At 40.4% G+C, this 19,484-nt stretch overlaps 1 protein-coding gene across 1 annotated transcript in view; it reads left to right on the forward strand.

The window, feature by feature from the left end:
* Smc3 (structural maintenance of chromosomes 3) overlaps positions 1-17,494 on the forward strand; it is a 43,376-nt gene extending 25,882 nt beyond the window's left edge. The window contains exons 14-29 of the mRNA XM_028773495.1: positions 1,705-1,808; positions 1,906-2,005; positions 2,519-2,679; positions 3,070-3,211; positions 5,182-5,332; positions 7,264-7,416; positions 8,956-9,107; positions 9,681-9,839; positions 11,882-11,989; positions 12,497-12,605; positions 13,732-13,979; positions 14,070-14,282; positions 14,453-14,644; positions 14,788-14,965; positions 16,395-16,501; positions 17,109-17,494. Of these exons, the coding sequence (XP_028629328.1) occupies positions 1,705-1,808; positions 1,906-2,005; positions 2,519-2,679; positions 3,070-3,211; positions 5,182-5,332; positions 7,264-7,416; positions 8,956-9,107; positions 9,681-9,839; positions 11,882-11,989; positions 12,497-12,605; positions 13,732-13,979; positions 14,070-14,282; positions 14,453-14,644; positions 14,788-14,965; positions 16,395-16,501; positions 17,109-17,180 (2,349 nt within the window). The 3' untranslated portion in view covers positions 17,181-17,494. The remainder of the gene's footprint in view (positions 1-1,704; positions 1,809-1,905; positions 2,006-2,518; positions 2,680-3,069; positions 3,212-5,181; positions 5,333-7,263; positions 7,417-8,955; positions 9,108-9,680; positions 9,840-11,881; positions 11,990-12,496; positions 12,606-13,731; positions 13,980-14,069; positions 14,283-14,452; positions 14,645-14,787; positions 14,966-16,394; positions 16,502-17,108) is intronic.
* The last annotated feature ends 1,990 nt before the right edge of the window (positions 17,495-19,484 follow it).

The raw sequence follows: 19,484 nt of genomic DNA on the forward strand, positions 1-19,484 counted from the left end.
AGGTTATAGCTCTGCAGATTGTTGTTTGCCACTAAGTCTGATGGTCTGACTTGGATCCCTGCAACCCATATGGTGGAAGATGAGAACCAACTCCTGCAAGTTGTCTTCTGACCTTCACATACATACATGCTGAGGAAGTACATACACACACGCACACACACTGTGTGTGGGGGGGGGAAGGATGGAGGGAGGGAGGGAAAACACAACCAACTTAGGTAGGTGTGTGAGAACTAGTAGTAAGGATAGTTTCAGCTATGATAGCTACATACCCTTCTTGAAATAAGGAAAACCAAGGATCTACCAACAACAGTAGAGGACCCTGGCCCCCTTTCCTTTTTTTTTTTTCCCTGAGACAGGGTCTCACTTTGTAGCTCTGATTGTCTTGGAACTGTGTAGACCTGACTGTCCTTGAACTCACAGAGATAGACCTGCCTCTGCCTCCTGACTGCTGGGACTAAAGGTGTATGCCAGCATGCCAGGGTAGTGTATTTTTTAGCACGAGTAGTATTAACAATGAAATGCCTTTTTGTTACTTTTGTTCCATTTTACTTTACTATGTAGTACAGCTTCTACATGCTTGTCAAACCAACTTTAAGAGTTTTCTGTTTCTGGTGCTGTCTTTACCTCATCAACTGTTATGGAGGAGAAACTCTCCTGGTCGTTCTCATATAAATTGGGCCTAGTGTTTGATACAACTTTTGTTCCTTCTGACAGTTTGGAAATACTAGCTAGAGATATAGCTCAGATGTGGAGCACTTGCCTAAAATTATGGGACATAGTGAAGGAACACTAAGGTTTAGATCGTGTGTGTGTGTGTGTGTGTGTGTGTGTGTGTGTGTGTATGTGTGTATGTATGTGTATGTGTGTTTGTGTGTGTGTATGTGTGTTTGTGTGTGTATATGTGTGTATGTATGTATGTATGTGTGTGTATGTGTGTATGTATGTGTGTATGTATGTGTGTATGTATGTGTGTATATATATTGTATGTATACATATTCATGTTTATATCTCCATTTACATTTATTATGTCTGTGTAGGTCACGGAGGACGGCGCACAGGAGTGCGTTAGTTCTTTATAACATGGGCCCTGTGACAGTGCAGGCCGTCGGGCTTACACGGCAAGTGTCTTCACTTGCTCAGCTAGCTGTGTAGCCAGCCCTTTTTAATTTTTTTTTTTAACTTACCATACAGAGTAATGGGTTTTATTATAGCTTTGGTTTTGTTTGTTTTGTATTTTGAGACAAGGTCTCGCTACATAGTCTGGCTGTCTTAGAACTTACCGTGGAGACGAGGCTGTCCTGGCACTCACAGAGGTCTGCCTGCCTCTGTCTTCTCAGTGCTAGAATTAGATACGTGCCACCATCCCAACTTACGTTCTCGTACCTCTGTGCAGTGCTTTGTTCTCGCTACCACTTCCCCAGCCTCTGCCCTCTCCCTGCTGCTTCTTCCCCTCAGCTGTCCTGTCACATATCCCATTACCTCATTAGTAACCGTTGGCTTCCGTGGTTGTGTCTTCACAGTCTCTGTTACACCTGGTGACCCTTTTGAAACTGGGTTTTTAGTTGCTTCTTCCATGTATAGCCAATATATGATAAATCGAACATATTTAAATTATGTCATTTCTTGAATTTCAGTATATGTATCTGCTGTTTGTCACTATGGATTAAATCAATGATAACAAACTAGAACATTTTTTTCCCATAGAAACTGGATCAGGATCTCAATGAAGTCAAAGCTCGAGTTGAAGAATTGGACAGAAAATATTATGAAGTAAAAAACAAGAAAGATGAGCTACAAAGTGAAAGAAAGTTAGTAGACTAAGATACGCTGTAATTTTAGCATAGACTTAATTGATTTTAGCATGTAACTCTTAAATACTGTTCACTCTTCACTCTTATTGATTAGTTACTTGTGGAGAGAGGAGAATGCAGAACAACAAGCACTTGCTGCTAAAAGAGAAGACCTTGAGAAGAAGCAGCAACTCCTTAGAGCCGCAACAGGAAAGGTGAGCAGGTCTTGTTGGCTCATCTCCAGTCAGGCCCTCCTGCCCGTGTTCCAGCACATGATAAGATGGCAGAGTCAGGTCGCTCACAAGTAGGACACAGTTGGGTTATGTTGGCAGTTTTCTTTGTCTTTTATTTGCACTATACCTTTCTACTTTGCTTTACTTGTTGTAAGGTCTACTCAGGAGCTACTCATGTAGCTCAGCCTGACCTCACACTCGTGGTCCTGCTCAGCTCGCTGAGTGCTGGAAGCACCACTGTGTGCCCTCAGACCTGGCTTACTACCTATAGTTATAAAAGCCATTTCGGTTGTTAGATAAAGAACCCATTTTAAACTCCAGCATCATAGCACAGAACCCACAAGAATGTAAAATGTAGTTACCATATTTCAAGTGGATGATAGGCTAGATAGTATTAATTTTTAGTATTATGTCTAGTTGAATGGCATAGTAGGCTCATTTCTTGACAGCAAGAGTGTCACGGTGATGCTAATTTTTTTGTTAACTACTTTACAGGCCATTTTAAATGGAATAGATAGCATTAACAAAGTGCTAGAACATTTTCGGCGAAAAGGTATAAACCAACATGTTCAAAATGGCTACCACGGCATTGTAATGAATAACTTTGAGTGTGAACCAGCTTTTTATACTTGTGTGGAAGTCACTGCTGGTAACAGGTGAGGTTTGGGGGTTTTTTTGTTTGGTTGGTTTTTGGTTTTTGTTTAGCCTGACATTAAAATGGGTTTTGTTGTTTTTCTTTTAAAGATAAAGGAGAAATGAGAGTAACCTAAAAACAATTTTGTAATTGTAGTACAATATGTCTTCCATTACCCTCTTATACTTGGTTCTATATATAACTTTCTAATTAAAGAAGTAGGTACTAGATACTTGTTTCCAATTTCAGAAATTAGAACTTTACTCTTTGCGGGAGTTTTCCGGTTCACTGAAAGTTTTTTCTTCAGATAAATTGATTGGATTGCATAGAAAAATGTGAGTTGTGTGGTCTTTAAATGCCTGTGGCACCTTACAGCCTGGCAGTAAAGATGTGTTTTATTCTGTTAATGCAGGTTATTTTATCACATTGTTGATTCAGATGAAGTCAGCACAAAGATTTTAATGGAGTTCAATAAAATGAATCTTCCTGGAGAGGTGACTTTCCTGCCTCTGAACAAGTTAGATGTGAGGGATACTGCCTACCCTGAAACTAACGTGAGTCACGGTTAAAGTCTCGCTAAGTCGTTTTCATTACGACATCTGCGTAGTGTGCGGTGTGGTCTGTGAGGTCAACATACATTGCATGGAGTATACTTAGTGCTGGATTGGGCTGAGTGGGGAGGGGTCACAGCCAAGACTTGGAACAAAACATTGTATATATGTTCATCTTCAGCGTGATAGCAGGCTTAGGAATTTGGGAAGAATTCCCCAAGAATCCTGACACATAAAAGGAATATGTTGAGGCTTTCTGGATATGCTTTTAAAATAGTCTGAGAAGTGTCTATTCTTGTTATATTTTTACATATCCTGTAAAGGGATTGCCAGCTGTGGTAATGTATTGCTTTGAGGTATTTGATCTTCAGGATGTTGATTGTTGTACCAACCGTCTTGCTCTAGAACTAAGGCCGAACCTGTATTAGAGTGATCAGTAGTTTAAGAAGTATATTGAGACTCTTTCCTGCTTACAAATCTACTAATTTTACTTTGAAGTTCTGGGGAGGAAAATTGAGGCTCACAGATATGAGGTCATATGAATGAAAGAAGACACAAGAAAGTGGGGCGATGACTCAGTGGGTGAAGGCATGTGCTACCAAGTCTGACCACCCAGGTTCGATCCCTGCAACCCGCCTGGTAGCAGGAGAGAACTGAGTCTCTGAAATTGTCCTCTGAGCTCCATATGTGTACTGTGGTGTGTCCAGACATGCCCACACACATGGGATACTGGCACATGCACACCTTGTGTAAAGAGAGAGGACTTGAGGTCGATGTGTGTAGCTCATTGGGAGAGAGGTTGTGCAGTGAGCATGGTGCCCTGGGTTCCACCCTCAGCATGACACAGACAGACAGGAGAATGGAGGCAGTGTGGTTCTGTTGCACAGGAAAAGGGACTTACTAAAACAGCAGGCCAGAGAGTTAGACGGTACAGCAGGCTGAGTAGTGATCACTGCAGTGATAACCACATGGGTAGCTGCAGTGTGGCTACAAGTGGCTTCTGAACTGTAGTGTGTTCCTTGTGCTGTACAGTGACTACACTGGTGTTCTCTGATTATTAAAAAGTCCTGATCTGAGTTTAGGGAAGAAAATTAAAATGGTGTGTGTATGTGCTTATGTGCAAGTAGAGGCCAGAGAGTCTCCCCTAAACCTGAACCTCACTTACTGGCTGGATCAACTTGTCCAGTGAGCTGCAGGGATCCACCTGTCTCCAGCCTCATTGCAGATGGGGTGCTGGGGTTACAGGTGCGTGCTGTCATGCCTGACTTTTTATGTAAGTACTGGGCTCTAATTCGGGTCCTCATGCTTGCACAGGAAGCTCTTTACCTTATTCCCCTAGCCTGGAAAATAAATATGATCTGAAAAAGTATTTTTCTGAATATCTAATTTAGATGTCTGCCATATTTAGAGCACTGAGGAAATACTAATTTTACCTTTACCTTTTATATCATATTTTTATATTCTCATAAGGAAGGATTGTTGTTACAGTCTTGAACACATAGTAGGTCTTAACTATATAAGTTAAGTAAGTCCTCCAAAGAAAACATCTGGAGCCCGAACCAGGAGTGAGCTTTCATGGTCAGCTTAAGAGTTGTTGTTCACCGGGCAATGATGGCGCACACCTTTAATCTCAGCACTTGGGAGGCAGAGGCAGAAATCCTCAGGATTTCTGAGTTCAGGGCCAGCCTGGTCTACAGAGTGAGTTCCAGGACAACCAAGGCTACACAGAGAAACCCTGTCTTGAAAAACACACACACAAAAAAAAGAATTGTTCTTCACAGTATAACCAGCTGTTAAACCTTTAGCACAGAAGCAGAATTTCCATGGTAGTTCTGTAGAATGATTTTTCTAATGCTGTCTGTATAAAGGCCACTGGTGTTTTTTATTTCATAAAGACATAGATGATAGTAATGATTCTGCAGTTTTTAACCAACTGTGTGACAGTATTTTTCCTAACAAAATATTTGTTGCAGGATGCTATTCCAATGATCAGTAAGCTGAGGTACAATCCCAGATTTGACAAAGCTTTCAAACATGTGTTTGGAAAGACACTCATCTGTCGGAGCATGGAGGTTTCCACTCAGCTGGCTCGTGCCTTCACTATGGACTGTATTACTTTGGAAGGTTTGTAATAGTAATTAGCTTTAAGCACATGCTAATAAAACATTCACATGAGATGTGTAATTTGTCACTCGAGCTGTACGTATTTGGTGTGTACATTGCAGTGTTTAGAAGAATGTATTTCCATACTTGTAAGTGTAAACACTTGGTCTCTGGCACAGTCTACTCCTTTGGCTGTTGAACAATGAAGCCTATGGATCTTTTCTCAAAAATTAAAATGTATTAAGTAAACTGCCTTGGATCACTAAGAGACTAGTTTATTGGATAATTACCAAAATAATTTTAATTTGATTCTTTAAAATAATAGTTAAAAATGGATCTAATAACCTTTTTTTTTTTTTTTTTTAAGCAGGGTCTCAACTGTATAGCTAGCTAGCTAGCCTGAAACTCGTATGTAGACTAGGATGGCTTCAGAGATCTGCTCACCTCTGCCTCCCAAGTGCTAGAATTAAAGGCATGCATCATCACATCCAGCTAACTACCAAAATTTCAAAAATTTGAAGCTTTGCTAAATAATATTTTGAGATAACTATCTTCTTTATAAAGAAGTCATAAATGCTTATAATGTTATATTTCCTTCTAAGAATAATAGCATAAACTTTTCCCCACTCAAATATTGTTGAGTTTATCTGTGTAATTCATGATAAGAATTTTTAATAATGTAGTTTAGTGTCTTCATTTTTGTTTAATTTCTCAAAATAGCATACCTACATTGTCAAACCATCTGAATGAAAATAAGCTTTAAACATTACAGCAGTTCATCTCTGGAACTTAGCAAATGTCTCTTAACAAGGGCGTTCCCAGGACATTGTTAACCTAAAAATTTGAACATTAACTAAATGACAGTGCTGCCTGTCTCCTTCCCTTTTTGGCACTTGGGGATGGAGGGTCAGGGAATGGGACACAGGGTCTCAGTATGTAACTATCCTGGAACTCAGCTAATGTAGACCAGACTGTCCTGGAGCTCACAGATCCTCCTGCCTCTGCCTCCCAGATGCTGCGATTAAAGGCGTGCACCACTGCACGAAGTTCCTCCCTTTTACCTCCCTAACAAGTGACTCTGAAAAAAATGCTCGTTCTTTTGTCATCTTTATTCCAGTCAGCATTCTTGGTCTGACTGTTGTATGAGTGATGCTTGTTTCTTAGAATGTGTCTACTACTCGTGGTGCTAAAGTTTAGCATGTATTTTACTTGTAGCTAAACCTATATGAGGTTATTAGGACTCTGAGCTGGTCATGGTGGTGCACACCTTTATCCCAGCATTCAGGAGGCTGGAGCATGTGGATCTCGACTTTCAGGCCAGCCTGGTCTACATTACTAGGTCCAGGACAGCCAAGACTGCCTAATGAGACCCTATCGCTCAAAAATAAATACATAGAAAAGTCTACATGCATACATACCTGTCAGTTGCTTAAGAATGCTTTGTTGATAAACATCCTTGTTACTAATAGCTGGTTTTCAAAGCGGTGATCCTTCTGTCATTTACTCTGCCTGACACTTTGGCAGAGAGCCCTGCTCTCAGGTGTGTAAGTGTTGGTGGATTCTTACTTTAAATTCACTGCTATTCTACATTTTCTCAAATTGTTGATGTTCAATCTTCCCAAATTAAATTTTATATTGAGAAGTAAGATATTTTGGGGGTCAGAAGGTTGTGGTGAGCGGGGGGGGGGGGGAGCACTCCTTTAAGTCCCAGCGTTTGGGAGGCAGAGGCAGGTGGATCTCTGAGTTCTGGAGGACAGCCAGGGCTACACAGAGAAGTCCTGTGTTGGAAAAACAAACAAAAAAAGAAAAGCAAGATATTTAGGAATAAGTAGAATTCTTGCCTTTTCCTCTTAAGTCTCCTGTTGTTAAAGTTTTCAGGTTAGTATTTCATTATAAGTTACTTATTGAATAGAGGCTGGTAAACAGAATGATTCCTTCCCTTTTGTCTATAGGTGATCAAGTCAGTCATCGAGGTGCTCTGACTGGAGGCTATTACGACACGAGAAAGTCTCGACTTGAGTTACAGAAAGATGTTAGAAAAGCAGAAGAGGAGCTGGGTGAGCTTGAGGCAAAGCTCAACGAAAACCTACGCAGAAACATTGAAAATATCCTTTGTCTTGAGCTTGACAGGATACTGCAGAGAAAGAACAGCAGTTAATGGCACTGTACTGTCTTGTACGTTAGATGCCTTTTTTCATAACTATTGGAGGGGGAATATTGCAACATATTTCACTTTACTTTTTATTTAAACACAAGAACTTGTTTAACTTCTGAAGACTAAGAAAAGATTTAAAAAAAATACTGATTTTTGTTAAGTTAGACAATACTAGTGCATTCTTTGAAGAAATTAGAACTTGAGGAGGAACAGAATTCAAGGTTGTCAGACCAGAGGGGAAATGGAAGGGAAGACCTGGTTGGTGTTTCAAGGAGTATAGCATCAGTAATGCCATTATTAAATAGATGTCAAATCTACTTAGCGCTGGAAGACGTCCTTTAGGGTTTGCTATCTTGCAAACTTTGGGGTGGATTTGTTAGTGGAGGTAAGGACAACAGCTTTCCAAATAGGAGTGTCTGAGTTCTTCCAAATCAGTGTAGTGCTACTTGGAGGGTGGCAAGTTCAGCTCCAACAGAGCACTTAGGCATATGCGTTTCTTAAAACCACCGTGCTGCTTTTGGTGTGATGTCCTGTTTGTAGTACAGAAAAACCCAAATGCCTTAGCTGTGCCCTGCAAGGATCTGTGTGTAATACTTAGAGAACTGCTTAAATGTGGCAAGATGTTAGGACAGGATATGAGGAAGTTTTAAGGAAAAAGGGATGTGTGTGTTAGGTGCTGGCTCAGTGGGTAAGGTGATTGCAGCACAGGCATGAAGAGCCGAGTTCAGATCCCCACCCAGCACTCGTGTGAAAGGCTGGGTGTGCTGGTGCTCTTCTGGAACCTGAGCTCTTGGGGAAGGAGGAGAGGTGGAGACTGGGAGTCTGCTGGCCAGCGAGTTTAACCTGCTGGTGCTTTCCAAACTCATGAAGAAATACTGTCTAAAAAGTAACGTGGAGAACAGTAAACGAAGACAGCGAATGTTAACCTCTGCCCTTCACCCACACTTGCCCACGTACCATGTACACAGATACAAACATGAGAGAGAGAGAGAGAGAGAGAGAGAGAGAGAGGAGATGGATGTTGACAGCTTCCAGGTATCTATATATTTGACAGTGTTTAGATTTCATTATTTCACGTTAGGCAAGGCTATTCTCCATACCTGAGTCACCAAAGCAGTGCCTTCTGCATACTCAGTTTTTAAATGAAAATATATTTAAGAATATATGTATGTTTGTATATATACACACATATATGCTCTTACTTTATTTGCTTAATATTCTTTAATAATTCCTATGTTTTTTGTTTTGTTCAACTGTAAATAAGTATGCATATTTTAGAGTAAAATGTGTGGCAGAAGGCTTCGCTTCTTTTATGACTGAACATTTTTATTGATAGTTTTAGTTCAGTATTGCTGTGGTCCATAAATCTGGGAGAATTACCTGGGAGTAAAGGAGAGAATTCATGATGATATGTTTGTAAGAAATGAAGAGAATTTATAGTATGTAATATATTTACAACCTTAAGAGAATTTTCCTTAGCCTTGTATATGGATTAATAATGAAATTGATCAGTTGATGAACCAAATGCAGCAGATAGAGACCCAACAAAGAAAATTTAAAGCATCCAGAGATAGCATACTATCAGAGATGAAGATGCTGAAAGAGAAGAGGCAGCAGTCAGAAAAGACTTTCATGCCCAAGGTGCGTCAGTCTGTCTCCTTACAGCTTTGCTTTAGGGGAGATTTGGGGTGGGTCATAGGTTGCACATGTATTGTTGACTTTATGCTTTGTCTGTCAGTAGTGAAGGGAAAAAAAAAAAAAAGATGTCTTCTTACTATTCAAAAACAATCTGTCAATTTTTGTTCTTACAAATCTACCTGAATAGTTGTACTATTTATCCCTTCTCTCAGTTTTGCATTATAAATACCTACACAGCTCTGTCTGTCCAACTTAGTGTATGGTGCCTGGAGGGGTGCTTGGTGTAGAGCTTTGCCCCGCACCTAACTCCTCACCACCAACAAGAGAAAAAAATTTAGTTAGTTAGTACACGTTTCTGTTTCTTTTGTTTTTTATCCCAATAAACTTATCATAATTTATAAATATCATAAACACAAAATACATTTAATAACTCTAACAGCAGCCTGTCAACATTGTAGTACTTAAATAATTGGGTTGATATAGTTGATTAGTTCACTTAGTATAGACATAGTTTACAGTGTTTTACTGTTAGATGTAACATAGTAACTAATGTTAATAATTGTCTATCTCATGTAGCAACGTAGCTTACAAAGCTTAGAGGCAAGTCTGCATGCTATGGAGTCTACCAGAGAATCACTGAAAGCAGAACTAGGAACGGATTTGCTTTCTCAACTCAGTCTAGAAGATCAGAAAAGAGTTGATGCACTGAACGATGAAATCCGCCAACTTCAGCAGGCAAGTACACTTAACAGTGAAGAAAACCAGTTGAAGACTATTAGAGGCACAGGGAGACCCTATCTCAAAAAGTATAGTATTTGAAAGAGAATAATGTTAAGAAAATAAATTAAGAAAATAGAAAAACCAGACATGAAACTTGAATACCCATGAAAGTAAATAAGGTTTTTGATACATTTGTCTAAGTTGTTCTGGATATCTTAGGATTATACATGAAATCTTCATTTTCTTTTATCTTGTTCAGTGCATGTTGATCGTTAATATGTACAGTGTTCACTTTTGATAAAATACACCAACAGAAGCAGCTTTAGAGAGAAGGGGTTTCTTTTGGCTCACAGCACAGTACTGGTGTCAGTGCTATGACACTCATGGCATCGGAGCTTGAGGCAGCTGCCACTGCGTCTAAAGCAGTGCCTGTAGTGGGCTTGCTTCCTTTATGCAGTTCAGATCCCCGGCCCACGGATGGTGCCTCGTACATTCAGAGTAGGTCTTCCCACCTCAGGTAACCTTAGACGTAATCCCTGTGATGAAGGCATGTATGTGTAGAGCCTGTCAGGTAGACCGTGTTAATCACGGTGATAGTCTGTTAGCTCTCTTTATATGCACGTACGTGTATATGCATACACATACATAATGCTGATATAACCTCCTTTGTATATATTTTTATTAAATGTTTTAATAACAACCGGGCTGTGGTGGCGCAGGCCTTTAATCCCAGCACTTGGGAGGCAGAGGCAGGTGGATTTCTGAGTTCGAGGCTAGCCTGGTCTACAGAGTGAGTTCCAGTACAGCCTGGGCTGTAAGAGAAACCCTGTCTCGAAAAACCAAAAAAAAATAAATAAATAAATAAAAATAAAAAATAAAAAAATAAAAAATAAATGTTTTAATAACATTTGGCGTTATTTTTTCTTGTAGATGGGGTCTCCACATGTAGCCTAGTCTGCCCTACGTGTGTGTGTGTGTGTGTGTGTGTGTGTGTGTGTGTGTGTGTGTGTGTGTGTACGTGTACGCGTTGTACATGTGCACTTACACATGTGGAGGTCAGAAGACAACCCCCTGGGAATGGTTTTCTTTTCTACAATGTGAATTCTGAGGATGGAACGCAGGTTCTTGGTCTTGGCAGTAAACATCTTTTATCTCCTGAACCATTTGCTAGCCCAGGGCTTTGACTTTTATTTTCATATATAGTCAACACTGAGTCTAAAAAATTAAAAATGGGAAAAGAATGTTGCTTTTATTCTTCTTTAATATGTATAAATCTTTTGCCTGTGTGAGTATGTGTATGTACTTAAATGCCTGGTGTCCTAGCAGGCCAGAAGAGGTTGTCAGATTTCCTGGACTTGGAGATAGAGATGGGTTGTGAGCCACTGTGTTGGTGTTCTTAACTTCTGCACCATCCCTTCAGTCTCCTTGGTGATATGTCTTAAAAAATCAACTAGAACAGAAACAATTTGAAAACTACTCGTTTTAATTTCTTGGCTGGCTATGGAGATCAGAGAACAGCTTATAAGAATTGGTTCTCTCCTTGTACCACATGGATCCCAGGGATCGAAAAACTCCCATTTCAGGGCTGGAGAGATGGCTCAGCATTGCCTGCTCTTCCAGAGGTCCCCAGTTCAATTCCCAGCAACCACAAGGTAGCTCACAGCCATCTGTAATGAGATCTGATGCCCTCTTTTGGCACACAGGTATGCGTGCAGATAGAGCACTCAAATGCATAAAATAAATAAATCTTAAAAAGGAAAAAAAAACAGCTCTGGTTTTAGTTCATTTGAGTACGAGGAACAGGACAGCACATTTGGTGGCATTTCCTTGTCTTCCCTAAGTGTTACCTTATTAGTGTTGTGTGTGTGCTGTTGGGTAGGCTGCATGTGTGTGCTGCAGTGCACATGTGGAGGAGGATACCTTCCTGTGGGTTCCAGGATTAAGCTGCAGTCACCTCACAGTGTGGCAGGTGCCTTAACCTGTCTGCTGGGCCATCTCTGGCCCTTAACAGATTTCTTGACACATTTTAACACTTTTGTAATTTTTTCTTCTACTAGGAAAACAGACAGCTGCTCAATGAAAGAATTAAACTAGAAGGTATTATTACTCGAGTAGAGACTTACCTGAATGAGAATCTGAGGAAACGCTTGGACCAAGTAGAACAGGTATATTTGTTGTCCAATAGCTCCTGTGTGGCAGTGAGCATTCCCTGCAAGTGTCAGTCAGGCCAGAAGACTGCTAGGTGTGCGCCTTAGGTTGGAATGCTAGCACTGCCACCTAGTGTGTGACCTGCGCAAGTACTTAATATTTCTGTTCCTGATCTTCTGTAGTATAAAATCAGTGTAATAGTAGCATCTACTTTGTATGATCCAATCATGATAAGTTCTAGATGCTCACATGTTTAGTGTTAGTTTACAGTTTCTTAGTAGTTAGGTACTCAGATTTTCTAGTAATTACATCATTAAGTTTTTCCTCTTCAGTGGCTTCTGCAATTATGTCCAAATACATATACATACACGTACATGAGGAAAAGCACACAGCATTTGCTTCCTTGAATGTCCATTTAAATAACTAGTTATAACATGTTTAATATACACATATTTTAGTATGTATAACTCATAATTCATATTTTGAGGTTTAATCTCATTAAACTTTATTCTTTTGGGTTGCAGGAACTTAATGAACTGAGAGAGACAGAAGGTGGTACTGTTCTTACTGCTACAACATCAGAACTTGAAGCTATCAATAAAAGAGTAAAAGATACTATGGCAAGATCAGAAGGTAAATGCTTAGGTTGAAATTTTTTTCAGGGACCTGGAAGGTTGGCTCAGTGTTTAAGAGCACTGGCTGCCCTTCCAAAGGACCTGGGTTCAATTCCCATCACCCACATGGCAGTTCACAACCATCTGTAACTCTAATTCCAGGGATCTGACACCATCATGCACACATATAAGCAGGCATAACACCAATGTACATGAAATAAAAATAAATCATTAAAATTTTTTTCAGTATTTAATTGAATTTAGTTTGTTTTGCAAAATTATTTACTACAAAATGAAATACAAAACCAACTTATTTATTAAAATATTTTTGGCAGTTTCATGAGACTAGTAAATGTTCTGCATTTTATTTATTAGGGGAGAAGGGCAGATGAAGGAGGGAACAAGAGAGAATGGGGGTTGGGGCATGGTAGCATGGGGCGTGCGGCGTGTGACAGCTCCTTCCTTTGCCATGCTGATGTTGGGCATCGGACTCTATCCCATTGGTCATCTGGCTAGTCTGGTTACTCATTTAGGTCTGTTTGTTTTGGTTTTGAAACAAGTTCTTAACCTGTGGTCCTAACTGGCCTAGACCTATGTAGATCAGTCTGACCTTGAACTCTCAGAGTCTGCCTGTCTCCCCTCCTCAGTGTTGGGATTAAGGTGTGTGCCCCCATGGCATCCAGTTGTATATGTTAACAGAAGATGTGATGCCCTTTTCTGTGTTCCATCGTGGTGTGCGTGAGTGTCCTGGCTGATGCTCTCAGGAGCATCGCTACGGCTCACGAAAGGCTAATGCTAGGTCCTTATCTGCTAGGTTCCAGAGACACTGTCCAGTCCCTAACTGATGATCAAACATGGTCTGAAGCAGGGAGTGTCATGACCTCTTTAATGTATATAAATATAATGCATGTATACATTATGTGTAGTGCAGGATAGATAGGAAAATGATTCTACAAGTTCTCCTATGTTAGTGCTCAGGTGGAAACTGTTTGGAATTAGGTTGTAAATGTCACAGTAAAATTTAAACACCAAGAAAACTTAAAATCTAGTTAAGAATATCTGACCATTAAAGTCTACTCAGATAAAATTCTGATTATGAAATGGGCATTAATGTCCTTCATTTTGTTGCCCTCCCCCCATGTTAGATTTGGATAATTCCATTGACAAAACAGAAGCTGGAATTAAAGAGCTCCAGAAAAGCATGGAGCGCTGGAAGAATATGGAGAAAGAACACATGGACGCCATAAATCATGATACTAAAGAACTGGAGAAGATGACCAACCGACAAGGCATGCTGTTGAAGAAGAAAGAAGAGTGTATGAAGAAAATTCGAGAGCTGGGATCTCTTCCCCAGGAAGCATTTGAAAAGTACCAGACACTGAGCCTTAAGCAGGCACGTCTAACTGCATTTTAAATCTGAAGTAGCCTTGTGTATTCTCCCTGTGGTGTGTGAGTATGTTAATATACGCTGTTTCTCTTTCAGTTGTTCCGAAAGCTTGAGCAGTGCAACACAGAGTTAAAGAAGTACAGCCACGTCAACAAGAAGGCTCTGGATCAGTTTGTGAATTTCTCTGAGCAGAAGGAGAAGCTGATAAAGCGACAGGAGGAGTTGGATAGGGGCTACAAGTCAATCATGGAGTTGATGAACGTGCTTGAACTTCGAAAATATGAAGCTATTCAGTTAACTTTCAAACAGGTATGTTCTGTCGGTAATTAAAACCTAGATTGGAGGTGAAACTAATGTGTGTGAGCTAATGCAGCTTGGGAAGAATCGCGTGTGGCAAAGAGTTAAAAATGCCTCTGCTGGCTTTTGAATACTTGTTTCAAATAGAAATATGGCTAAGCACCATTCGAATTTCCTTTAAGGTATCTAAGAACTTCAGCGAAGTTTTCCAGAAGTTAGTACCTGGTGGCAAAGCGACTTTGGTGATGAAGAAAGGAGACGTGGAGGGCAGCCAGTCTCAGGATGAAGGAGAGGGGAGCGGTGAGAGTGAGAGGGGCTCCGGGTCACAGAGCAGCGTTCCATCAGTTGACCAGTTCACAGGAGTCGGGATCAGGGTAAAAATCCCTTTACACTCAATTTCCTTGTGGCATTATTGTAGCAGAATTCATATTCCACCTGAATTGCTCATGTACCACTTAATGTTGATGGATGGTGGCGCCGTCTCCTTTGGGTAGTGACACTTTATGTATTCTCTTAGGTGTCATTTACAGGGAAGCAAGGGGAGATGAGAGAAATGCAGCAGCTTTCAGGAGGACAGAAGTCTCTGGTGGCCCTCGCTCTCATTTTTGCCATTCAGAAGTGTGACCCTGCTCCTTTTTACCTGTTTGACGAGATCGACCAGGCTTTGGATGCTCAGCACAGAAAAGCCGTGTCAGGTACAGTTCTGAGAACTTGCTGTGGGCTGAGGAGATGGGGAATAAAGTGCCTACTATGCAAGCAGGTAGCACGTGGAGACAGGAAGATCCTGTGAACTCAAAGCCCAGCCAGTCTAACCAAAACCAGGAGCTTCAGGTTCATCGAGTTGGAAGGCCACCAAGACAGCTCAGTTGATAAAGTCCATTACCACTAAGCTGGGAACCGTACTCCAGTCCCTGAGTCCCACAGAATGGAGGAAGACTAATTCCCACAAGTTGTTCTCTGACCCATACCCATGTGCACACACATGAGATTAATCAGAGATCAGCAGCGTCAGCCACTGGCTTAAATGCAGAACTGGCAGGCCTGGGGATAGAGTAGTGTTCACCTAGCTAGCATAGAACTGTAGGCTTGACATGCAGTACTGCATAAACAGGTCAAGGTGGCACCTGTCTGTGTTCTTAGCATTTATAAGGTAGAGTCAGTTCATAGACAGTCTGGGATGCATTGAGCCCTGTCTCAAGGAGTGTCTTAAAGATGATAATGGTAGCTTAGCCCTTAGTCATTTGTTGCCTGAAGTATTTGTGGACAGTGTATATTCAATATTTTCTCTGAATAGTTTTAATAGTTTGGTATTAGACTGTTTTCAGAGTTTACTTTTGACAAATAGATGCAATTCTTCCACTTAATTGAAAAATCCTTCAATTGAATTTTTATACAAAAGCCTTAAAACTTGTTTGTTTGTTTTTTAGTGTTAAGAGTGGAGTTGAAAATAAAAAAGTAGGGTTAGAGATGCCTTAGCAGTTAAGATCATTGGTTGCTCTTGCAGGAGGACCTAGGCTTGATTTGTGGTTCAAAGCCATCCGTAGTTCCAAGAGGGGATCCAACACCCTCTTCTGACTTTGAGGGAGGCTACCGGGCACTCACATGGATACATGCAGGCAAAGCATGTATGTAGGAACACACTTACATACAAGACATTCAGAAAGTAGTGCTTGTCATAAACCTAATTTTTTATTTAGAGATGCTAAGATCTTACAAGTTGAAAGCTTTTGGAGGGAGTAACAGGAGGGGATAATTAGCATTCCTTTTGTGTATAGGAAAAGTTTGGTTTTGACATGTCTATCTAAAAGGTTTCTTTTTTTTTTTTTCCCATTTTGAGACAGTGTTGTGTAGCCTTGAACAACTTTAGATCCTCCTGCTTCCTCCCCATATCACCACACTGGGTTAGAAGTTTCTTTATAGTAAATACAAATGTTGCATTCTGTAGCTGTAACATATACTAGGATTAAAGATTTTATTTCTACTTTTGTAAAATCAAGTGGATAATTTGCAGACAATAAAAACCACAGGCTGCTTTGACAGATTAGGGTTGTAGACAGAAGTAGATGCTTTTTAAACTTTGAGGTGTGGTATAAGAGCTGTACTAACTTCCTGTTGTTTCCACAGACATGATTATGGAACTAGCTGTGCACGCCCAGTTTATTACTACTACTTTTAGGCCTGAACTGCTTGAGTCAGCTGACAAATTCTATGGTGTAAAGTTCAGAAATAAGGTAATTTTATTTTGTTTTAGGTTGATGCTTATTTTTGATTATGTTTTTAATTTTGGTTCTATGTTATATTAGTCATTGTTTAAATGATATCTTCCTCAAAAATGAAAAACTTATAACTTTCACCCATTTGTTACCTTGATTTTCATTAAGAGAAAAAGATGTGGGCCGTGACTGCCTATGTAGCAATCCTAAGGCCTTGGGTTTGATTCTCAGCAGCCCCCAAACAAGTTACTGTAGCCCAGGCTGCCCTAGGCTGCCCAATCCTGCCTCTGCCTCCGGAGTGCTGGGATTACAGGTGTTCACACCATGCCAGGCTATAGAATGCTTTTTACTCCTCCACATTGAACAGATAGGGTTGTAAAGATTTCTAACAGTCGGTGCTTCAGAACCACTTGACATGGTATATAAAACTAAAAATTGGGGTTGGGGATTTAGCTCAGTGGCCTAGCAAGTGCAAGGCCCTGGGTTCAGTCATCAGCTCAGAAAAGAAAAGAAAAAAATTGTATAGTGGTAGGCTGTGTGTATTAGGTACTACCCTGTGCACTACAGGTACTAACTGGCATGTACCTTTAAGATTTAACAGACTTTAACATTTATTATTCTTCAGGTTAGTCACATTGATGTGATCACAGCAGAGATGGCCAAAGATTTTGTAGAAGACGACACCACGCATGGTTAACTGAAGGAGGGTAATGCCTGTTGTCTTGGAAGATGTGTATAATAATGTGGTCCATACCCAGGAACTGTAAATTTTAAAACTAAATATTTGGTTATTATTGAGTTTTTGAATTTAGAATACGCAGTCCTTTTATACTTGTCTTTGTATTTTATAAGCTCCCCTGTAATGTTACATTTCTACGTATAATTGAGGAATTTTATTTCCTACACGGCGGCTTTTTGTAAAGTGTCCTCCTATTTTAAATCTTTTGAGATATTCTAAATATTCTTCCCAATTATTTTATAGCTTCTATTAAATAATTGGTTTGTGACTAACTTAGTGTAAATGTGGCCTTTTGTCTTTGTAATGGTTAGAAACATTAAATTCATATTTTGCATAAGAAAGTGTTGCTTTCAGTTAATAGAAGATTAAAAAGTACAGTTCCATATTCTGTTCATTACATCACTGGGTTTTCAATTCTGGCCATGGGTTTTAATCTGTTTTGAATTTTTCCAAAGTATCACAATGCTAAAGTCTTTCCCTGGGCCAGTCCAATCATAATCTTAAGGGAATGCTGTCCCAACACTTAATCTTAAGTGTTAATCTTGCTTATAAGTTCCTCAGGTGGTACAGAGCCCTACTTTTACTCAGTATGGTAATCCTTTGGACATTCTTGTCTGTGTGTACACCCAGAATAGAGTATTGGATTTCATGGGGCTGGTATTTGGTTTGTGAGCCACCACAGGACCATTGGAAGAGCAGCCAGTGCTCCTAACTGCTGAGCCGTCTCCCCAGTCTCCTTCAACATTGTAAATTTAATATGACTCTATCTTAACCAAAGTCATGGGTCTGGAAAAGCAGTTTTAAGTGGGATTCAGATGCTGATGCAAAAATGAGCTATGCAGTTTCAGTTTCAGGAGACCTTTTTTATATGTGCTGAGCCCTGTGTTCAGTTCTAGGACCACAAAAAAAGTTAGGTTCTGTTGCTGAGGCCACCACATTCACCATGAGGTCTTAGGGGCATTTTATTTGTTTTTATTTTTATTTATTTATTTATTTTTGTTTTTTTTCGAGACAGGGTTTCTCTGTGTAGCCCTGGCTGTCCTGGAACTCACTCTAGACCAGGCTAGCCTCGAACTCAGAAATCCGCCTGCCTCTGCCTCGCAAGTGCTGGGATTAAAGGCGTGAGTCACCACCACCCGGCTAAATGGTTTTGTCATTCATATGCCATAAAAATTTTCCCATGAATGCCTGTGTGCAATTCATCATGTTAGCGCACTCAGAATTGTACAGTCATTTCTATAATTTTAAAACTGTAGGTGTGAATGGACTCTCTGCTCAGCCTCTGGTGACCGCAGTGGCTTTTAGTCTTATACTATGGATTAGTTTGTTTCAGTTAGTTCATGTGGATCATACAAACACTGTGACTGGCGGCTCTCACTTAACACAGTGTTGGTGGGATTCAGCCAGGTAATGTGTCAGTACTTTTTTATTTCCTGGTGTAGACTATCCTGCCGAGGATATGCACCGAGCGAGACTTGTTTGCCGGCTCCTACCTTTTGCATCTGTGTGAACTCCTATTTCTCTTGACAGTGCCTAGGAATGGTGTTTGTCACAGAGTAACTAATTTCCACGTACTGAGGAACTGTCAGGCTTTTCCAAAGGAAGTCTGTCTGTCTTCACTGACACTTCTATACACTCCCTTTTCTCTCTCAGTAAAGGTTTTAATTTGCATTTTCCTGATGACCAATGATGTTAAGCAACTCTTCATAAGGTTTTGTATTTATTTTGTCATTCATTTGTGTGTCTTCTCTGCTGGAACTTGCTGATATCTTTTGGATTTTATTTTGAATTTTTGAAGAGCTTTTGCTAACTGTATGTCCTCTCCACATTGTGCTTGTCGTGGGAGTCTGCTCCTTCCACCGTGTGGGTTCCGGGGATGCGCTCAAATCCTCAGGCTTAGCATCGAGTACCCTCACCACTTAGCCACCTGGCCAGCCTAGTCTTGTCAGGTTTTGTTTTTTAAGATATTCTTTATATGCGCACACTGTAGCTGTCTTCAGACACACCAGAAGAGGGCATTGGATCCCATTACTGATGATTGTGAGCCACCACATGGTTGCCGGGAATTGAACTCAGGACCTCTGGATGAGCAGCCAGTGCTCTTAACCATTGAGCCATCTCTCCAGCCCTTCTTGTCAGATTTTAAGATGGCTTTTAAAAATGTTTTTAAAATTAGGTTTACTTAATTCCCTCTCCTTTTCCCCCCTTCGTGTGTGTGTGTGTGTGTGTGTGTGTGTGTGTGTGTGTGTGTTGTACACACTG

The sequence above is a fragment of the Grammomys surdaster genome, unplaced genomic scaffold (genome assembly GCF_004785775.1).
Source record: "Grammomys surdaster isolate TR1022 unplaced genomic scaffold, NIH_TR_1.0 66, whole genome shotgun sequence".
Lineage (NCBI taxonomy): Eukaryota > Metazoa > Chordata > Mammalia > Rodentia > Muridae > Grammomys > Grammomys surdaster.